We start from the raw sequence: 19,342 nt of genomic DNA on the forward strand, positions 1-19,342 counted from the left end.
TCCAGTGAATGCGGTAGTGACTTACAAACGTGCCGTAGAAAGTTATACTGCTGTGTATATCGGTAATTATGAGCATGTAAATTACAGAAGTCGAAGTTAAACTCGTAGCGAAGTACGTTTCCGCTACATTTCTTCTGCGCTTTCACCACACGCAGAGCCATCTTGCGGCAAACACAGAAGACCCTCCTCGCAATGTACAGCGCTGCCCCGACAGGTGGCGCGCCACGCGCGCATTGGGACTCAAAGGGAAGCTCATTACTTTTCGAAGCGAAATCGGGACGTCTTAGAACACGCACCTATAAAGCGAGATATAAGAAGGAAGAAGCATGTGCTTGCTGCGCTAAAGCTAGGGAAACGACGGAGCATATTTTATTAGAATGTGAAGACGTCTACCCAGCGGTCGATTTAGGCACCAATGGCCTCATTGAAGCCCTTTCGTTCAGCGGGAGCAGTGGTAAAGCAAACAGGTCCGCAATAGACATTAGTAAGAGGCGATTGGAGGACTGGTGGAAGAAAAGTAGGGAAACGACAAAAGACGGAGACGTACAAAAGCACAGTTCGCAACAGGGGATCAGAAAATTTGGACGTGGTAGTTCATAGTGGTTTTTTTTTGTTTTTTCATTTGTTAACCCAGGTAGGATATTAGGCAGCATAGTAGCAAGAGCTTGGTGGCGCAACCCACCGCCCCGTTCCAAAGGGGACGCTCATAACATCCATCCATCCATCGGGGCTGTGCGGGGACCGGTGCGAGGCGCGTCGCCGCCCGGTTGTCCGTGCCGATCACGACGTTCCGAGACACCGAGGTCTTTGGTTCATTCCGCTTGCTCAGGCGCACGTTTCGTTGCCGCGCCGAACGCTGCGTTGCCTGACGCTCACCGCGTGATTGGTGGGTGCAAAGTCCGATGCGGGCGCCTCGTAAGTGATCGCTGCGCCGTAGCGCATTGCCTCGACGGGAACGCTGTCGCGTTCCACTCTTGTGGGCGAAGCTTAAGCGTCCTCCAATTTTTTATGGCTGCAATGCGGCGAAAGGGCAGCGTCTGCTTAACCATGTAAGTGACGCTTAGCAGGTAATTGGAAACGACATCGTGTGTGCCGCCGGAAAAATCGTCAGCACATACGATGCGGCACATACATACGGTACATACGAGGTAAAGTCATTTTTGCAGTTTCTCACAGTATGTTTGCTACAAATCCGTGTTGTCTCTGATGGCGACAACGGACTTCCATCGACATTGTGCGGGAATAAACAAAATATTTCGCTGCATAGCACAAGTACGATATGCGCACACAACTTTATCTAGTACGTCCCCTACAATATAGAATAGAGGCAGCAATGTAGACAGCTTGGCCATTTTTTAACAGTGCTCAAGAGTCGGAAGTTGAAAGTATTAGTAATCATTCCTGCTTCATCAATGCCGGCGCGACCAAGACGCGGGCGTGTATCGTCTAGTAACTCGATCGATCGGTGCAGTGGGTGAAGCGGGAATGAACTCCGGTCATGTTCAATGCATCGTGCACATATTCAATTTCTCGGCACGCGTGAACTTCGGCCATTGCTAGCGCATACAACAGAAGTGGTTTCCATTCTTGGGCAGTGCACACACAAATGAAACACGAGAAAGAAGACAGGACAAGCGCTCGTCGAACAAATTAAAGTTTTTATATGAATAAAAGGATTATGTACCGAGCTCGCCTCGTTTTCCAGTTGCTTACTTTGCTCGGCGCACCGCAGTAATCCATGTTTGTCGTCTGCTTTTTTGGTACCATTTTCTTGTGAATCGGCAGAATTTCACTGGTGGCATCAACCCTTTCGTGTTTGCATTGCTGTCGTGACAGTTAACAACACAATAATAATTTCCGGTCATCCGAAGAGGCGCCGTCGAAAACAAGAGACGTTTCGCGCGCAGCGGGAAGTGAACGCGGGCGCGACCGAAGGGTAGCGGCGGCGGAAACCTGCACCCGTTGGAGATGAAATCGTTCCGCCAGGGGAGAAGCGAGCGCTAGCGTCTAGGATGAAACTTGGCGTGCGGTCGTCCATGGACGACCCTGACAACGACACATTGGCTCGCGATGCTGGGCTCGACTTCAGCGATTTAAGCACTGCTGAACGTGACCTGCTGCTGAGGGCTCGCGCTGCCGGCGTCGTTGCGTACTACTACGACGGCAACTGATGCCATGGCTATACATATTCGCACATTTGTAGCTTTTCCTTCGTGAAAACCAAATGCCGCACTCACCGCCCCGTCTTCGACCTGCAGTTGTTCTTGCGCTTCGGAAAATGCAGGCAAGACCGACGGAACAGCGCTACGGGAAAGCATTGCTTTGAAAGGCACTCCACACGACTTCAGTAAGTCGGCGTTGAACTCGTAATCCTCTGGACGAAAGTGCAGCGAGCACACTATGCGATTTTTCGGCTCTTTGCCAACGCGCTGCAGTGTGGCAAAGGTACGGCACTTAACCACTTCGAACGGAGAGGTTGACTCGTTGGCACACAGCGATAGGTAACGTTGGATTCGCCGCTGCAACTGCCCTTGGCCAAGTTCCGCGGACCGTTCGCGCATCCCACGACCCCACATGGACGTGGCACTCTCGCTGCTTGTTCCAAATGCAAGTTTCGCGATCCAGCAGAACCAGCGCAGCACGAGGCGATAACGAAACAACTGAAACTCCAAAGCGCGCGCAGCGCAGAGTCGAGCGAAAACGAAACCTTTCGACCAGCCATGCTAAAGGGAAATATCAAAATGTTTTTTTTTTCTTAGACTCGAACAGAAGTAGAAAAGCAGCATTTTCTTCCGTCTTATAACATAATGAAACGATCTTTTAATACGAGTAGTTGAGTACTAGTGACATAAATTATGATGAGGAGTGCCTTCGTCATCGGGCTAGTACCGGAATGTCGCTGGGGGGTCTCAAATCGTGTCATGCATTTACCTGAATTTCTCGGTTACTAAAGCTCTGTTCGCGATTTTATTGACGCCTTAGAGCATTGCTTTATCACTTTAACTTGACTTCATAGTAACTTTTAGTGTCCCTTTAAGAAAACTGATTGTGTGCCCGTGAAAAAACAAAACGTGACAAACTTCCGCTAATCTTCATCTTATCGCCAACTAGATGCAATTAGATATCGCGAGTCTCCCTCCCCCCCCCCCCCCCCCACAGAAGAAAGAAAGAAAAACGCGTACACGGCGGCATTAAAATCCCTTGATAATGTGAGAGTAGCGACACATTAACTCTGCCGACGCATTAACATTAACTTTGAACTCTGCCGCCGCCGCGCGACCTCCTCGCCTCCTCCTTGCGCCTGCTTCCGGCCTGCTCACCAGCGTTTTCGTTGCGGCAATTTGTACGTTGCATAAAAATGCGGTTGTCCTCAGTATGCTTAATATTCTGCGGCGGCTCCATCAGCTCGCAGGTCGTCAACTGTTGTTACTCTGTCGGAAACGCAGCACTATAAATTCTGCTTTCTGCTGTGAACAAATATGTGCGAAGATACAGCCTCTCGATCACACTTTTTGCGATTGTTAGGATCAACTGCTTGTTTTACTGAAAATTGAAATAGCGGCTTGTAGTGGAGCTATTATTTCTAGCTTACGTCGATCTGTGCGTCAGTCAGATACAATGAATGCAAGCCCTGAAAAAATTACTGGCAAGTATACCCATGGTATTGCAGGTGATGAACGCTAGCTAGCCCACATTGCGTTTTTCCTTTTAAGCTTTAAGGCGAAAGTCTTCAGATCTCTATGCTTCAAGGTGGCGTTGTGAACAGAAAATATCACGTAACCTGACGAAGGCCAGAGATGACCCAAAGCATGTCCTCTCCTGTATAAGAGAATGATTAGCCAAATTAACTAATAATTTATTAGTGATTGAATTAAGGTGGGTTAGAATCACGGAGTAAGACATTTAGGAGGTGAAATTCCCGTCAGCGCGAGCGAGCGCGGGCGACCAGATAAGGTCACAATTGTTGTATGCGCCTGCGGGACCGTATACAGTGGCGGCGCCATGCGGTGCGTCGTAAAAGCCGCAGCGAAAAAGAAAAAAAAAAAAATGCAGCGCCCAGGCGGCTCCGGCGCGCGCGCTCTCAACGGCGGTAATTTCTTTCCAGGCCGCCAGCACGATAACGGCTCCGCGGGCATGTGACTTTTTCTGGTCGCCGCAAACAGCGGAGTTTCCACTCCTAAATAGACTTTTAGCGTGTCCGGTATTCGGGCAAGCGCGGGCGGTTTTCCGGTTTAGCGGGGGTGTCAACATGAGCGGCCAGATTGGTGGCGCAAAGTTCAACCACACAAACACAGAGCTAATTACTATATTCTGCTTAGCTGCTGGCGTAAATTTTCGACAGTGGCGTAATTGTGTTCACAATTACGCCGCTGCCAAAAATTTGCACGAGTGGCGAAGCAGGATATGGTGAGTTACTGCAGTTATAGCTATGCGCTTGTCTGGTTGAGCTCTACAACACCATCCGCCCAAACCGCTCCCGTTTACCGGAATAGCGTACAAGCTAAAAGTCTCTAATATTTCTTGCTCCGTGGTTAGAATGTATTAAGAAGGATTAAAGTGCATGAATAACGATTAAGGTGGATGAAGGAGGATTATGGTGAATTAGGGTTGATGGAGATTAAGCCCGATTACGGTACACAAACAATGAATATGGAGGATTAGGGTAGATTAAGGTAAACTAGGGTTGATAAGAAAGGATTAAGACCGGTTAAGGTGGATTAGAGTTGATGAAGGTGGACTAAATATATTAAGGTGGATTAAGCAGAATTAAGGTGCATGAATAAGGATTAAGGTGGATGAGCGAGCATTAGGGTGGATTACGTTGAATTAGGCTTGATGAAGGAGTGTTAAGCCGACTAGGGTGGATTAGAGTGCATTAAGGACTAAGGTGCATGAACAAGAATTTGGGTCGATTAAGGTTGATGGAGGGTTTAAAATTGTGTGGTTTTACGTGCCAAAACCACTTTATGATGCACGCCGTAGTGGAGGACTCCGGAAATTTCGACCACCTGGGGTTCTTTAACGTGCACCTAAATATAATACGCGGGTGTTTTCGCATTTCGCCCCTATCGGAATGCGGCCACCGTGGTCGGGATTCGATCCCGCGACCTCGTGCTCAGCAGCCCAACGCCATAGCCACTGAGCAACCACGGCGGGTGATGGAGGGTTAAGGTTGCAAAGCCTACTGTAATAAACCTTAATCCAGCGAATCCGTCATCCACATTAATGGGCATGAATTCTCAATGTACCTTACCCCATCTTAACCCACCTTAATGGGCATGAATTCTCAATGTACCTTACCCCATCTTAATCCACCTTCATCGACGTTCATCCTCCTTAATGCGCCTTAATCCTGCATTCACCTTAATCCACAATTCTTAGTGCACCTTCCACTTGAATCCACCCTGATAAGCCTTAATGTACTTGAATACTTAACCCACCCTAATCCTCTTTCATCCACCTTAACGATAATTATCCTTAATTCACTCTAATCCTCATTTATCCACCCTAACCCTTCACTCACTAATCCCCCCAATCCTCTCTAATGCACCTTTATCCACCTTCACTAATCCACCTCCATCAACTTTAATCTATCTTAATCATCCTTACTCCTAATCCAATCACTAATCAATCATTACTTGAAGTAATTATCTTATACACGGCTGCACATGCTCTGCTTCGCTTCCAGCCTTCCTTCGGTCACGTGATATTTTCCGTAGCTCACAAAGCGACCTTGGAACAGAGATTAAGGCTTTCGCTCAATAAGCCACACACACAGAGGGATGTGCCCCAAGCAATACTAGATCAGGCGCACTAAGTAAAGCATCTAGTCATGTGGCAGAAAATTGGAGCGGTAGTTGTAGCGGCCGTTGTTCAAGTTGCCCTTGTAGTAGTAGGGCCGGTAACCTCCGCGCCGCATCGGCAAGTGGCGTCGGCGTGAGCCGTCCTTGTCCGAGCTTTAACTGCGGCGACGGCCATCGCGCAAGTCCGTGAGCCTGTGCGTGTCTTATTCTGTGGTCCGTCTTTTTTTTTTTTTTTTTGCGCTTGAAACCATTTCTAAAAGTAATCAAGGAGACTACGGCAAAGACTGAGAAAAGCGGGGGCAGCGCCCGAAATGTTCGACACAGCGCACAAATGTTTGCAGGTAAACATTTTATTGTTCTATGTACAAGGACAAAGCAGGAAAAAAAAATCGATGTCTCGAATAGAGCCTTCATTTGCGTGCGGGAGATAAGTAAAAATGAGCTTCCTCTGGGATTTCCTAGACAAAAGCAATATTGGAGCTGGCCGTAGCTAGCCAAACACAGCCCAATGCGAAATGCCCCATCTGTTGTCTCCAACCCAGCTAGCGACCCCTCTCCCCCCACCCTTTCTTTTTGCTTCAATGGGAATGCCTGATAATTTTATTTTCTCGACGCACCGCTATTTTTCTGCGCAGCAGGTGTTCGACGTGACACACGGTGCTTCGGCCTTCCACAGGGCAAATGAAGGATGACACAATGAATAAACCTGCCGAGGGTAATGAGAACAAGAAGGGAGGCCCTCAGTCGCCTTCCGGCAGCGGAGGGGCGTCCGTCGGCAGCGGCGGCGGCAGCGGCGGGGCGTCGTCCCTCTTGCGCGACGGCGGGCTGCTAGCCCGCGGGGGGGACCGCGAGTCGCCGTCGTCCAGCCAGTTGCGGATGATGGTCGCCTTGTTGATGCGCTGCGTGCTCGCCGCGCTGCCGCCCTCGGCCGCCGCTAGCTCCTGCTTCTCCTGCGCCCGCTGCGCCGCCGCCTCGCGCAGCTTCTTCAGCTCCTCGGCGTCGGGCGCGCGGCTCACGATGGGGTTGCGGCGCTTCCACGGCGGGCAGAAGGATCGATCCTGCGGCGTCTCAGAGTCGGAGCGCCGGTCGCGACTGTAGCCGCTGCGCTGGTAGCTGCCGCCCCCGCTGTTGTAGTAGGAGCGCGGCGATGTCCGGTTGTTGTAGTAGGGCCGGAACGGACGGCGCCCTCCGCGGCCGCCCCGGAAGTACCGGTTGTTCTGGTAGCCGCCGCGGTAGTTGTTGTAGCGGCGGTTGTTGAAGTTGCCCTTGTAGTAGCCGCCCCGGTTGTTGTTGTAGTAGTAGGGCCGGTAACCACCGCGCCGCATGGGAGAGTGGCGTCGGTGCGAGCCGTCCGTGTCCGAGCTGTAACTGCGGCTGCGGCGGCGGCCATCGCGCGAGTCCTCCGACGAGTACCGGCGGCGGCGCGAGTCGTCGCGCGAGCTGTCCGAGCTCCGGCCGCCGCGGCTGCTGCGGCGGCGGCGGCCCCGGGACGCCACGCTCGAACGGTCCGTCGAGTAGTCGTCCGAGTGGTCGGCGCTGCGCCGGCTACTGCGGCGCCTCCGCACGGGCGACTTGGAGCGGCCCGAGGACGAGTAGCTCTCGGAGTCGGCGCGCGAGCGGCGGCGCAGCTTGCGCTTGCCCTTGCCCGCGTCGTCGTCGTCGTCCTTGGGGCTGCTCTCGCGGCTGCTCGACCGGTCCTTCTTGCGCTTGGCCGGCTCGGAGTCGGAGTGGATGGAGCCTTCCTCGTGGCTGGACGCCGCCGCCTTGTCGTCGGCGGCCCGCGACGGCTGCTGCGGTGCGTCCTCGCGGTGCTCGACTGAGCTCACCGAGCCTTCCTCGTGGCTGTCGCCCGCGTGCGCCAACGGCTTCTTCACGGCCTTCCACTTGAACTCGATGCCCTTGCGCTCGGGTGCCGGCTGCGGCTCGGTGCGCTTCACCACCGACTCGATGCGCGGCGCCGGCTCGGCCGACGGTGCTCGCGCCGACTCCGACGAGCGGTCCTTGCGCTCGTAGTAGGCCGTGCTCGCAGCGGCCGACTTGGCGTCGACGTTGAACAGGCGCGGCGCCTGCATCTCCTGGTTGGACTTCATCAGGAAGGTCACCTTGGGCGACAGCTCGCTGTGGTCATCGACGCGGCTCGCCTTCAGTATCTCCGCTTCGTCCTCGTCCTCGTAGAGGTGCGCCAGTTTCTTCGACAACGGCGACAGGGAGTTGCGTTGCCTGCACATAGAAGACTCAAATGAAACGACGTTACGGAATGGGCGGGGTTGCGAATAGTTGCTTGAGACAACAACCAATACGAATTCAATATTGCGCCAGATCGAACCAACTTTCACATCCTTAGTATCTTCACAACGGTTGCAAGTAGGGGTGTTTCAAATCAAGCAAAAAAAAAAAAACTGCTATCAAATTGACATATAAGAAAATTTAACCCATGGTTCAAGGCTTAGAAAGTGCACATCAAATTTTAGTGAATTATCTGGCAAAACAGTGCACATTAGGATAGAGTAAATGGCACTTCGACTATTAAATTCATTATTTATAAGCTTTTAATATTGTTAAACGGCTATACACAAGCTTTAATTTTGAAGTCATATCTATATACGTTCAAGCCACTAAGTGTAGCGCTCCTCTAGAGCAATCAAATTGATCACCATAGTGCCAGCACATAATCAAAACACTATATTATCATGGAAGAATAAAGGAGCTGCAATACACAAGTCCGTTAATTCGATCCTGACCAGAGCTCATACATTTTCATAGGAATTTATTTCAATCCTGAAATTAACCTCGGCTAGATAATTTGAACTTGACGGGTCATCACGCAAGCGCCCGTCTCCAATGGTGATCCGCAGTGGGGACTGCAATAATTGCAGCAGCACCTGTCATGGCGGCGCTTGGGGCACAGGAAATGCATCATCTCCCGACCAAGATGCCTATTTGTGGCTTGCCCCAGGAATAACTTGAAGCGAAAACGGTAGCTCACAATGAACTACTACAGCGATTACCCAATACCAATGGGCGCCTTTACCAGAGATAATTTCTCAGAGAAATGCTTCGACGGTTTTAGCTGATATGAAACCTAGAGACTAACAAAACCGAAATAATGTTTGCAACAGCCTACAGTTGTAGCCAGTGTCATCGCCATTGCAATCACAAGATGGTGACCATGGATACCGACAGAGCAAGTTCATGCATAGCGGCATGACGACAATACTCTGCTTTCAGCCCGATTATGAAAGCACATTCAAACGATAAGCTACATGTTAAGCTAGTGGCAACAAGTCACATGAAGTGTTTGCATGTGTTGCAGGATAAAGTACAGTCCATGACTGGTTTTGCGGACATGCCCAATAATTCCAACGCCTTTATGGCACCGCCATGTACCCCTCATAGAGAGCCACTGTATAAGGTCGCTTGGAACTTCGGGCACTGAAACCCCTCGCCATCAGATTTCCCTAACTCTGTGCTGCACCGCAGGTCTGAAACGGCAATAATCGAAGTGACCACCAGCAACATTTATATTATCTCGCTTGCAACTGTAGTCACCACAGCAACGCTAGGCCTAGCTGCTTTGGCGTTCACTACCAAGCTCCCTGCTGTTCGATGCCATGTTTTTCACTGAAAGGATTTGCCACTGTCAGTAATAGCAGTGACTCCGCTATTGCCATGCTCACCGATCCACGCCAAAGGTCATAGGTGCCGAGACATGCTTCACCCTTAAGGGCTGCAGAAAAGAGTGCCTCTTCCTCCCTAAAATCACCGTTTTTCTCTCAAGGGTCAAGACCTCTTCATTAGTTAGTGTACTTTCCGTAATATCCCCTATAGGGCTGTCCTATTTGGTGCTGGTTGATGAAGCCTCCGTCAAACCTGTTTCCTCCACCACTGGACATTCGTACACTGCCTTGGCCGCGAGCTCCCTTGCCTTGGTCAAGCGCTCTCAAAAAGTTTTTCAAAAGTGAGCTTTGCTACAATACAGCAGTGTTATGCAATCAAGCAAATGCAACGTATTGCGTTGAAGCATGCCAAGAGTGGAAAGGGCCCACTGTCACAGGACACACTATCTATTCCTTAGTTATACACACACGCATGCATCCGCTGTCTCCCGTCACAGTAGGACCACCAACATGCCTAATTAGATGTACTGGCAGGCATTCAGAGCTATTTCGGATGTGCCTGTGGCAATTTGAGCCCTTACAGAAGTAAAAGGCATGCATTCATTTATTTCTAACATTTCCGTGGTCTCTATGGAGTCCAAAAAACCGGACAATGACGGTAGCAATTTAGGGATAGGCAAGCATCCTGTTTGCGATTGCTGCAGTTTGCATAAATGCAAAATATCAGATGTGCTGTGGACCGTGCGGAGGACAAGATGTTTTCATTATTCATAGACAGTAAACGGTAAAACTCGGAATTTTTTTCCTTCCTAAAAAATCAGGTGCACATTCGATTTCAAGTTAATTTAGGAGTGTCATTTTCTTGCTTTGAAGCCATAAACAGCATATGTATCACGCACCTCTTGCGAGATACATACACACTTTATACTGTGACTTACCTATAGATGCAGCAGAAAACTTGGAACACCATAGGCTGACAAGCAATGCAATGTTCTTTTGTTACAATGACCTTGTTTTCGACTACAATGACTTATTCAGTGACTTAGCTGTTGCCGATTTCGCCTGCTTTGGGAACTTGTCTAAATAAACTTGCTTGAAGCAAGTACTACCCCTCTCTTATATGGCTTCTCATGATGTCAAAACAGGGCAGGCACAGGGCACCACAATTTTTTTGTTTGCATTTTCTGCAATATAGCTTTGCCACGTCTTTTAATGCCTTTAAAATATTTTACCAAACAGAATAACTTTCGTGCGTGTAAAATTTGAAGCGACATTTGCAAAATTGTAGAACAAACCCAATACCATAAGATTAACAAGTTTGCAAGTATGCTACTCTGTTCCATCAATAACCTGCTGTTCCATGCTCCTGCAGAGATAGGAAGCAGCAGCAGGCTGCATTTATGCATGGCTCTGCACTTATACATCTTAAGCCAACATTTCAGCACATTACCATATTTACTTTGTTCTAACATACCCTCGATTGTAATGCGCAACCATTTAATTTGACCTAAAACAAGTACCCTTTGCTGTACCGCACACCTTATGATTTCATAGAGAAATACAACTTCCTCTCATTTGGAAAGACAATGATTTACTCCAAAGAAACTAAAGTTGCAATCAATAAAGTAAGTCACAGTTTCACTTGAAAGGCGAAGAAGCATTGATCGTTGTAGCAAATTAGTAGGCAGCTATACGAAAAGTAAAGATAGTAGCTTTATCGGCCGTAGAAACTTTTAAACATTCGCTTACTAACTAAATAAACAGGCATGGTGTCATGCACGCACCAGCGAACATGAACACATCTCACTTAATGACTGCGGAAACTTATCAAAATGCTGAAAGGAGGAAGTGTGGTAGCAGGAGCAAGCGAATTGACCTTTGAGCAGCCTCTCGATTCAATGGGAACTAAGTGACAGGAACATAGCGCGGTATGCCTAGATGCGTAAACTCTACCTCCATCGCAGATCGCTTTCAAGAGAGGGGCCACCCCGTATGCAGCAGCCGCTGGAGTTGCGCCAGTCCTGCACGCAAGTTTTGGGAACTCCGAACACCCATGATGCGGCCAGAGCAAAAGCAGCGCGGCACTACACCATAACTACTGAAACGTGAAAGCATGGACGGCGCAGAGTCGAACGAAAACGAAACCTTTCGACCACCCGCGTCGTTGTCCGGGTTATTTAAACAAGTTCTTTCTTCTAAAAGTGAAATAGAACTGGACAAGCAGCATTTTATTTTGTTTTATAATACAAGTATGATTTGTGCATCGAGTGGTTGAGTACTAGTGACAGAACTTGACTGAGAAGTGCTTCCATCATCGGGCAAGTACCGTATTTACACAATTGTAAGTTGGCTTGAATGTAAGTTGACTCCCCCATACAGTCGACTCCCGATAATTCGAAGCCGCTTAATTGGAATTTTCGGTTAATTAGAAGTGAAGTGCTGGTCCCGTCAGTTTTGCATGTAATCCTATAGAAGAAATCGCTCGATAATTCGAAATCCTCATACAGTAATATTGTTTAATAGGAAGTTAATTTTCGGCCGGGATCCTCGAGGTGACCGTCATTCTTTGGTAGAATGTGCAATTTTTCAAGTGTTGCAACAGTTCCGTGCTCCGCGTTGGTGTCATCGCCACCGCAGCCGCCCGCAACGCCATCCTTCTTGGAGCGGCGCGATTATTCATTGCTACGGCTGCCGTGGCCTCCGCGATCAACTCCGGCGGGAGGCGAAGCGGCTCCCGCCGAAGGCCACGTGCGGCTGCCGCGCGTGGCCGGAGCTGATCGCGGAGGCCACGCGGTGTTTGGGATCGCACCGCTGGTACGATCTGTTGGGAACTCGGCGCTGACGCCCGTGGTTGTACCTGGGTCGCAAGCCCCAAGGGTAGCGTTGGCCTGGCGGCCTGGGGTACAACTGGAAGCATCCGAAGGTCCCGGCAAAGCATGAGTCGACTGGCAACAACAAAACAACTTGTTTATTTTAACATCGCAAAGAGTTGGCGGTCAGGTTGACCGAAGTAGAGGGACGGGAGAGCACTTTACTCAACAGAAGAAATCGGAGCCCTCCTTTTGGCGTCCGGGGGCAGCTGTTTTTATACTCTCGCAGTTGAGGGCAAGAAGGAACCCCTCAAAAGACGAGCACGTGAATGTACAATGGGCTAATGGTGACGCACACTGTCGTAGCGCTGCCGTAGCACCATGTCGAGCACGATCTCGTAGCACCCTGTCGTAGCGCTGCCGTAGCACCATGTCGAGCACGATCTCGTAGCACCCTGTCGTAGCGCTGCCGGTCGGGCACAATGACTGTAATGAGATGATGATCCCTGCTTTCGCATCGCCTGGTTCGGGCACAATGACTGGAATGAGAGGGTGATCCTTTGCGGTCGCATCGCCGCAGTCGCGCCTGGAAACACCTGCCGATGAGCGTTGCGGCGACGACGATCGGGCCAAAATGTCTGCCGCCCCGCCGCAGTCGCGCCGGCAAAACCACGTGTCGCAGGCGAAACGCAACAGACCGCCCCGCCGGGGGAAGGAGATCCCGATGGACAGGGGACTGCATCCGCTGTCCGGAGGGATGTCGCTCGATGATGCTCATAACCGAAGTCGGGCGTCCCTCGACGTTTCTTGAGCGCAGCGCACAGAGAAGGCCTCGTTCTCTCGTTCAGGTTCGCACGGGACACTGCAAAGTGACTTCGGGAGAGTTCACATTTTTGTTCTCGTTCCCGGCAAGCGTTAGAACTACGCTGAAACTCAACCGCTCAGTCAGCAAGCACGGCACAACCCTCACTAAGCCCTGCCAGGCTCTTTCCCCTTTTTATACCACTGCCTAGTTCCTTACAGTAGTCTAGCATCACTCAGAACGCGTCCACAAATTGAAAAATTGCACTAGAAAGCATATCATCACTTTGAAACACTAAACAAAAGCAATATGTTAAAAAAAAATCCTGCCTCAGGAAGAAAAACATCAGTAACAAACAATTTTGAGGCTGATTCCTACGTTAGGGGCTTCGACTTAAGCCATCGGCGTTACCGTTGAGACTCCCCTTTTTGTAACGCACCTCAAAGGAATATTGTTGTAAAGCGAGGCTCCAGCGCAGGAGGCGGCCATTTTTGGGAGAGATGGTCTGCAGCCATTGGAGAGGGCAGTGATCCGTCTCAATGATAAACCTCGAGCCGGCTAGATAGCATGACAATTTCTGAACGGCCCACACGAGACATGCACACTCTTTCTCGGTGGCGCTATACGCCTGCTCACGACTGGTCAGCTTACGACTAGCATACAGGACGGGGTGTTCTACTTCTCCATTTTCCCGTTGGCACAGTACAACGCCCATGCCTCGCTCACTAGCATCGCACTGAACAACGAACCCTTTTGTATAGTCTGGCGATCGTAGCACAGGCTGGCTTGTTAGGGCACTCTTTAGGGCGCTAAAAGCTCTTTCCTTTGTCTCGTCCCAGACGACTGTTTGAGGCTCTGACTTTCTTAGAGCATCCGTCAGGGGAGCCGCGATATCAGAGTACCTAGGGATGTACCTCTGATAGTAGTCGGCGACACCCAAGAACGACCGAATATCGGTCTTGGTGCGCGGTTGCGGAAAGTCTCGCACAGCGGCCACTTTTATTTCAGAGGGGCGGCGACGACCCTGACCAATCACGTGACCGAGGTAGACAACCTCGGCCTGTGCTAACTGGCACTTAGGAGCCTTGACTGTCAAGCCCGCTTCGCGCAGGCGGGTTAGCACTGCCCGCAAGTGTGCCATATGCTCAGACCAGGATGCGGAGAATATCGCTACGTCGTCTAGATACGGTAAAGCGAATTCTTGCTGTCCCCGCAACACTTTATCCATGAGACTTGAAAAACAGTATGGCGCGTTCTTCAAACCAAAACTCAACACTTTAGGACGGAATGTTCCCATTGGTGAAATGAACGCCGCATACCTACTAGCCTCTTCTGTAAGTGGAACCTGCCAATAACCCCTGACAAGATCTAGGGTGGAAATAAACTGAGCGCTACTAACTTTCTCAAGGCGCTCCTCGATGTTAGGGATCGGATAAATTTGATCCTTAGTGATGGAATTAAGCCTGCGGTAGTCGACGCAAGGACGAGGTTCCTTGCCCGGTACCTCAACTAAAATCAAAGGGGAGGTATAATCACTCTCACCTGCCTCAATAACACCGAGCTGTAGCATTTTCTTTACCTCAGCCTCCATAATATCGCTCTGGCGGGGTGACACCCGATACGCCTTGGATCGTACTGGCTCTGTGGAGGTAAGTTCTATATCATGAGTAAGTACAGAAGTCCTACCAGGCCTCTCAGAGAACAGACCTTGAAACTCTTGTAATAGCTGGTGTAGTTCGGTTTTCTGCTCGGGCGACAGCGGTGCTTTACGGATAAGGTCACTAATGACTTGACCGGTGTCTTCCCTGTTCGTCACTGAGCCTAGTCCCGGAAGCTCGACCGGAAGCTCTTCAGGAACGTTTACCATCATGCACACCACTGCTTCCCTTTGTCTATAAGGTTTGAGCAGATTACAGTGGTAAACTTGCTGTGCTTTCCGCTTTCCTGGCAGACTTACCACGTAGTTAACGTCCGACAGTTTCTGAACAATTCGTGCTGGGCCCTCCCACTGCACGTCTAGTTTGTTGTTTAGCGATGTGCGCAATATCATGACCTCATCGCCAACCTCAAAACGACGGGCCCTGGCTGTCCGATCATAATAAACCTTGGCCCTCTGCTGGGCCTTTGTCATTGCTTCACCTGACAACTCCTGTGCCCTTCTTAAGCGTTCGAGGAGCTTAAGCACGTACTCCACCACGACTGGGTCGTCGCCCCTACCTTCCCACGATTCTCGAAGCATGCGAAGCGGAGATCGAAGCGAGCGACCGTACACCAGTTCAGCTGGCGAAAACCCCGTAGCCGCATGCGGCGCGGTCCTTAAAGCAAACATCACCCCAGGCAGACACAGCTCCCAGTCAGTTCGATGTTCAAAACACAACGCTCTCAACACGCGCTTCATGACGGAGTGGAGCTTCTCAACGGAATTCGACTGTGGGTGGTACACTGAGCTGTGTAACAGCTTTACCCCACACCTTTCGAGAAAAGTTGTCGTCAAAGCGCTAGTAAACACTGTGCCCTGATCTGATTGGATTTCCGCAGGGAAACCAACTCGCGCAAATATGGACAGTAGTGCATTAACTATCTCAACTGAGCTGAGTTCTTTAAGCGGCACTGCTTCAGGGAACTTTGTCGCTGGGCAGATCACAGTCAAAATGTGTCTGTACCCCGTGGCTGTTACCGGCAGAGGTCCCACAGTATCAATAACGAGCCGTCTAAAAGGCTCCGTAATGATAGGTACCAATTTCAACGGCGCCCTCGATTTGTCCCCTGGTTTGCCCACCCGCTGACAAGTGTCACATGTCCTCACGAAATGGTCTGCGTCCCGAAAACACCCTGGCCAATAGTACTCTTGCAAGAGACGGTCCTTAGTTTTCTTAACTCCAAGGTGTCCGGACCACGAACCCCCGTGTGACAAGCGCAACAGATCCTGACGATAGCATTGAGGCACGATCAGCTGATCGAACTCCACTCCTCTGCGGTCTAGATACTTCCGGTACAGGACTCCACCTCTTTCCACAAAACGCGCAGTTTTCCTGGCGATACCTTCTTTGACATTGCAGCGCACGTTTTCCAGGCTGCCATCCTTTTTTTGCTCGGCTATCAAAGCCGTCCGGCTGACTTTTAGCAACCTATCAAGTCCGTCTGACGTAGGCGCGATGAGCAAATCAGTAGATAGCTCTTCTAACTTTCCCGCGTCGGGCGTTTCCTCTCCAGTATCTGGCGCCTTTAACGTTACAGACTCAAGTTTATTCAGTTCGGGCGTGCTCGGAATATCAGCTTGCTGCGCCTCTGACCCTTTTTCGTTGTTTGATAACGTCGGCCCCGCAACTACCGCCTTTGCAGCGAGCTCCCGAACCTTCGATCTGGTTAAGGCCTGAACACTAGCTTCACCAAACAAAAGCCCCTTCTCGCGCAGGAGGTGATCGGACCTGTTTGAAAATAGGTACGGGTACTGGGGGGGCAGCATAGATGACACTGCCGCCTCCGTCTCAAGCGCTCCGAAAGGTCCTTCAATAAGCACTTTTGCTACCGGCAGACACACGCTATGAGCTTCCACGGCTTGCTTGATCCATGCGCACTCGCCCGTGAACATATGGGGTTCTACGTAAGACGGGTGAACTACATCCATCGTAGCTGCGGAATCGCGAAGCACTCGGCACTCTTTCCCGTTCACGAGGAGGTCTCGCATGTAAGGCTCGAGAAGCTTCATGTTCTCGTCAGTGCTGCCTATTGAAAAAAACACAACTTTTGGTGTTGTTTCCGGACACTGCGCCGAAAAGTGACCCGGCTTCTGGCACGTATAACAAACGCGCGCTTGCCTCATCTCGAACCGCTTTCTGCGTTCGGCTTCGGCTGCTGCCGTCTCCTTAGGTTCGGTCGCACTGCTTCCACTCGCATCCGCACTACGCGTGTTCCCCTTTGCTCTCATGGGTGTGAACTTCGGCCTCTCAAACTTCGAGCCAAATTCACCCTTTTGACCGTCCTTAGCTCCGCGAGCCCGACGCGTCACAAACTCCTCGGCTAGCTCAGCGGCTTTAGCCACCGTACAAACGTCTGGCCTATCCAAGACCCAGTATCGCACGTTCTCCGGTAACCGACTATAAAACTGTTCTAGCCCGAAACACTGCAGAACTTTATCGTGGTCACCAAACGCTTTTTCTTCTTTGAGCCACTCCTGCATGTTTGACATAAGCCTATACGCAAACTCTGTATATGACTCACTTTTGCCTTTCTCATTTTCCCGAAACTTCCGACGGAACGCTTCCGCAGACAGCCGGTACTTTTTTAGTAGACTCGATTTTACTTTGTCGAAATCCTCTGCTTCCTCTCTATCCAAGCGAGCGACTACGTCGGCCGCCTCGCCGGGTAACAAAGTGAGCAAGCGCTGTGGCCACGTTTCCCGAGAGAACCCCTGCTTCTCGCACGTTCGCTCAAACTTAACCAGGAACAAACCAATGTCCTCTCCAAGCTTAAACGGCCGCATTAGGTCAGTCATTTTGAACAATACGCGTTCTCCTGCACCGTGTGCCTGACTTCCATTACGAGCGCGTTCCATCTCTACCTCAAGACGCTTCATTTCCAAAGCGTGTTGACGGTCACGCTCTTGTTGCTCTCGCTCTTTCTGTTCTTTACGTTCACGCTCTTCTTTTTCTTTTGCAGTCTCCCTCTCTTCAATGGTCTCAAGGCATTCCGACAGCTCGTCATCCTCAGCCTCTAACTCAAGAATAGCCTTTAGCAGTTCTGGTTTTCTGAGTTTGTCTGAGACATCCAGACCCAACTCTCTTGCAAGCTCCAACAATTTCGGTTTGCGCAACGACTTCAAATCCATGGCTGCTCTGAATGCTGCTTTCTCTACTGCTTACTATTGTCTTGCCGCAAACTAACCCGGCAGCAACGACAACCACAATTACCAGCTCTGTTTCTGACACTAACAAAAGCCTGGCAAAGCTCAGAAGAAGAAAGTCCCGCACTCACCAAGCCTCGCAGCCAAGAGTCCAGCGCAGTCGTTCCGCTGCAGGCAACCAGTCATCACACAGGGCTCGTTGCACTGCTCCCGGATCGTCGATGAGCTGCTCAGCATACAGTCAACTGCATCTCTTCGCTGCTGGCCTCCGTTGTCGCGATCTCACCGCTGGCAGACAGTTGTTTGGAGTCGGAGGCGATCTCACCGCTGCCAACCAGATGTTTGGGATCGCACCGCTGGTACGATCTGTTGGGAACTCGGCGCTGACGCCCGTGGTTGTACCTGGGTCGCAAGCCCCAAGGGTAGCGTTGGCCTGGCGGCCTGGGGTACAACTGGAAGCATCCGAAGGTCCCGGCAAAGCATGAGTCGACTGGTAACAACAAAACAACTTGTTTATTTTAACATCGCAAAGAGTTGGCGGTCAGGTTGACCGAAGTAGAGGGATGGGAGAGCACTTTACTCAACAGAAGAAATCGGAGCCCTCCTTTTGGCGTCCGGGGGCAGCTGTTTTTATACTCTCGCAGTTGAGGGCAAGAAGGAACCCCTCAAAAGACGAGCACGTGAATGTACAATGGGCTAATGGTGACGCACACTGTCGTAGCGCTGCCGTAGCACCATGTCGAGCACGATCTCGTAGCACCCTGTCGTAGCGCTGCCGTAGCACCATGTCGAGCACGATCTCGTAGCACCCTGTCGTAACGCTGCCGGTCGGGCACAATGACTGTAATGAGATGATGATCCCTGCTTTCGCATCGCCTGGTTCGGGCACAATGACTGGAATGAGAGGGTGATCCTTTGCGGTCGCATCGCCGCAGTCGCGCCTGGAAACACCTGCCGATGAGCGTTGCGGCGACGACGATCGGGCCAAAATGTCTGCCGCCCCGCCGCAGTCGCGCCGGCAAAACCACGTGTCGCAGGCGAAACGCAACAGCGGGTGCCATAGGTGCACGCAGCGCTGCATACTGGCAGTGGCGAGATTGTGCGAGATTAGTCTTGCAGCGTGCGCAAGGCGTGTGTTGGTCGAGCGCCATTGTGCGGGAAGCTCGTAGGCTACGTTGTTCCACGAGTGATTCGGAATTGACTGTACCTAGTCGCGCAGTTTATAGCCATGGTAAACCGTGGCTCTTATCGCACGCTCGACCTGGCAACGAAAGTAGAGGTTTTGAAGGAAGTTGAGAAGGGAGGTGCCGTCAAACAAGACATAGCCCGGAAGTACGGGATCAAGCCGAACACGCTCTCTAACTACATCAAGAACAAGCGCAAAATAATGGATGCATTTGAGAACGACAAGTTCAAGACTTCTCGGAAGCGAATGCGCACCGGCGCTTACCCAGAGTTGGAGAAGG

At 50.9% G+C, this 19,342-nt stretch overlaps 1 protein-coding gene across 11 annotated transcripts in view; it reads right to left on the reverse strand.

Moving 5' to 3' along the window:
- Positions 1 to 6,136: 6,136 nt before the first annotated feature.
- Positions 6,137 to 19,342, reverse strand: part of LOC142571381 (uncharacterized) — a 98,194-nt gene continuing 84,988 nt past the window's right edge. For all 11 annotated transcript variants that reach the window (XM_075679685.1, XM_075679683.1, XM_075679681.1 and 8 more), the window contains one exon: positions 6,137 to 8,024. In XM_075679685.1, coding sequence (XP_075535800.1) covers positions 6,545 to 8,024 — 1,480 coding nt within the window. In that variant the 3' untranslated portion in view covers positions 6,137 to 6,544. The remainder of the gene's footprint in view (positions 8,025 to 19,342) is intronic.

This window comes from Dermacentor variabilis, chromosome 2, assembly GCF_050947875.1.
Source record: "Dermacentor variabilis isolate Ectoservices chromosome 2, ASM5094787v1, whole genome shotgun sequence".
Taxonomy (NCBI): Eukaryota; Metazoa; Arthropoda; class Arachnida; order Ixodida; family Ixodidae; genus Dermacentor; species Dermacentor variabilis.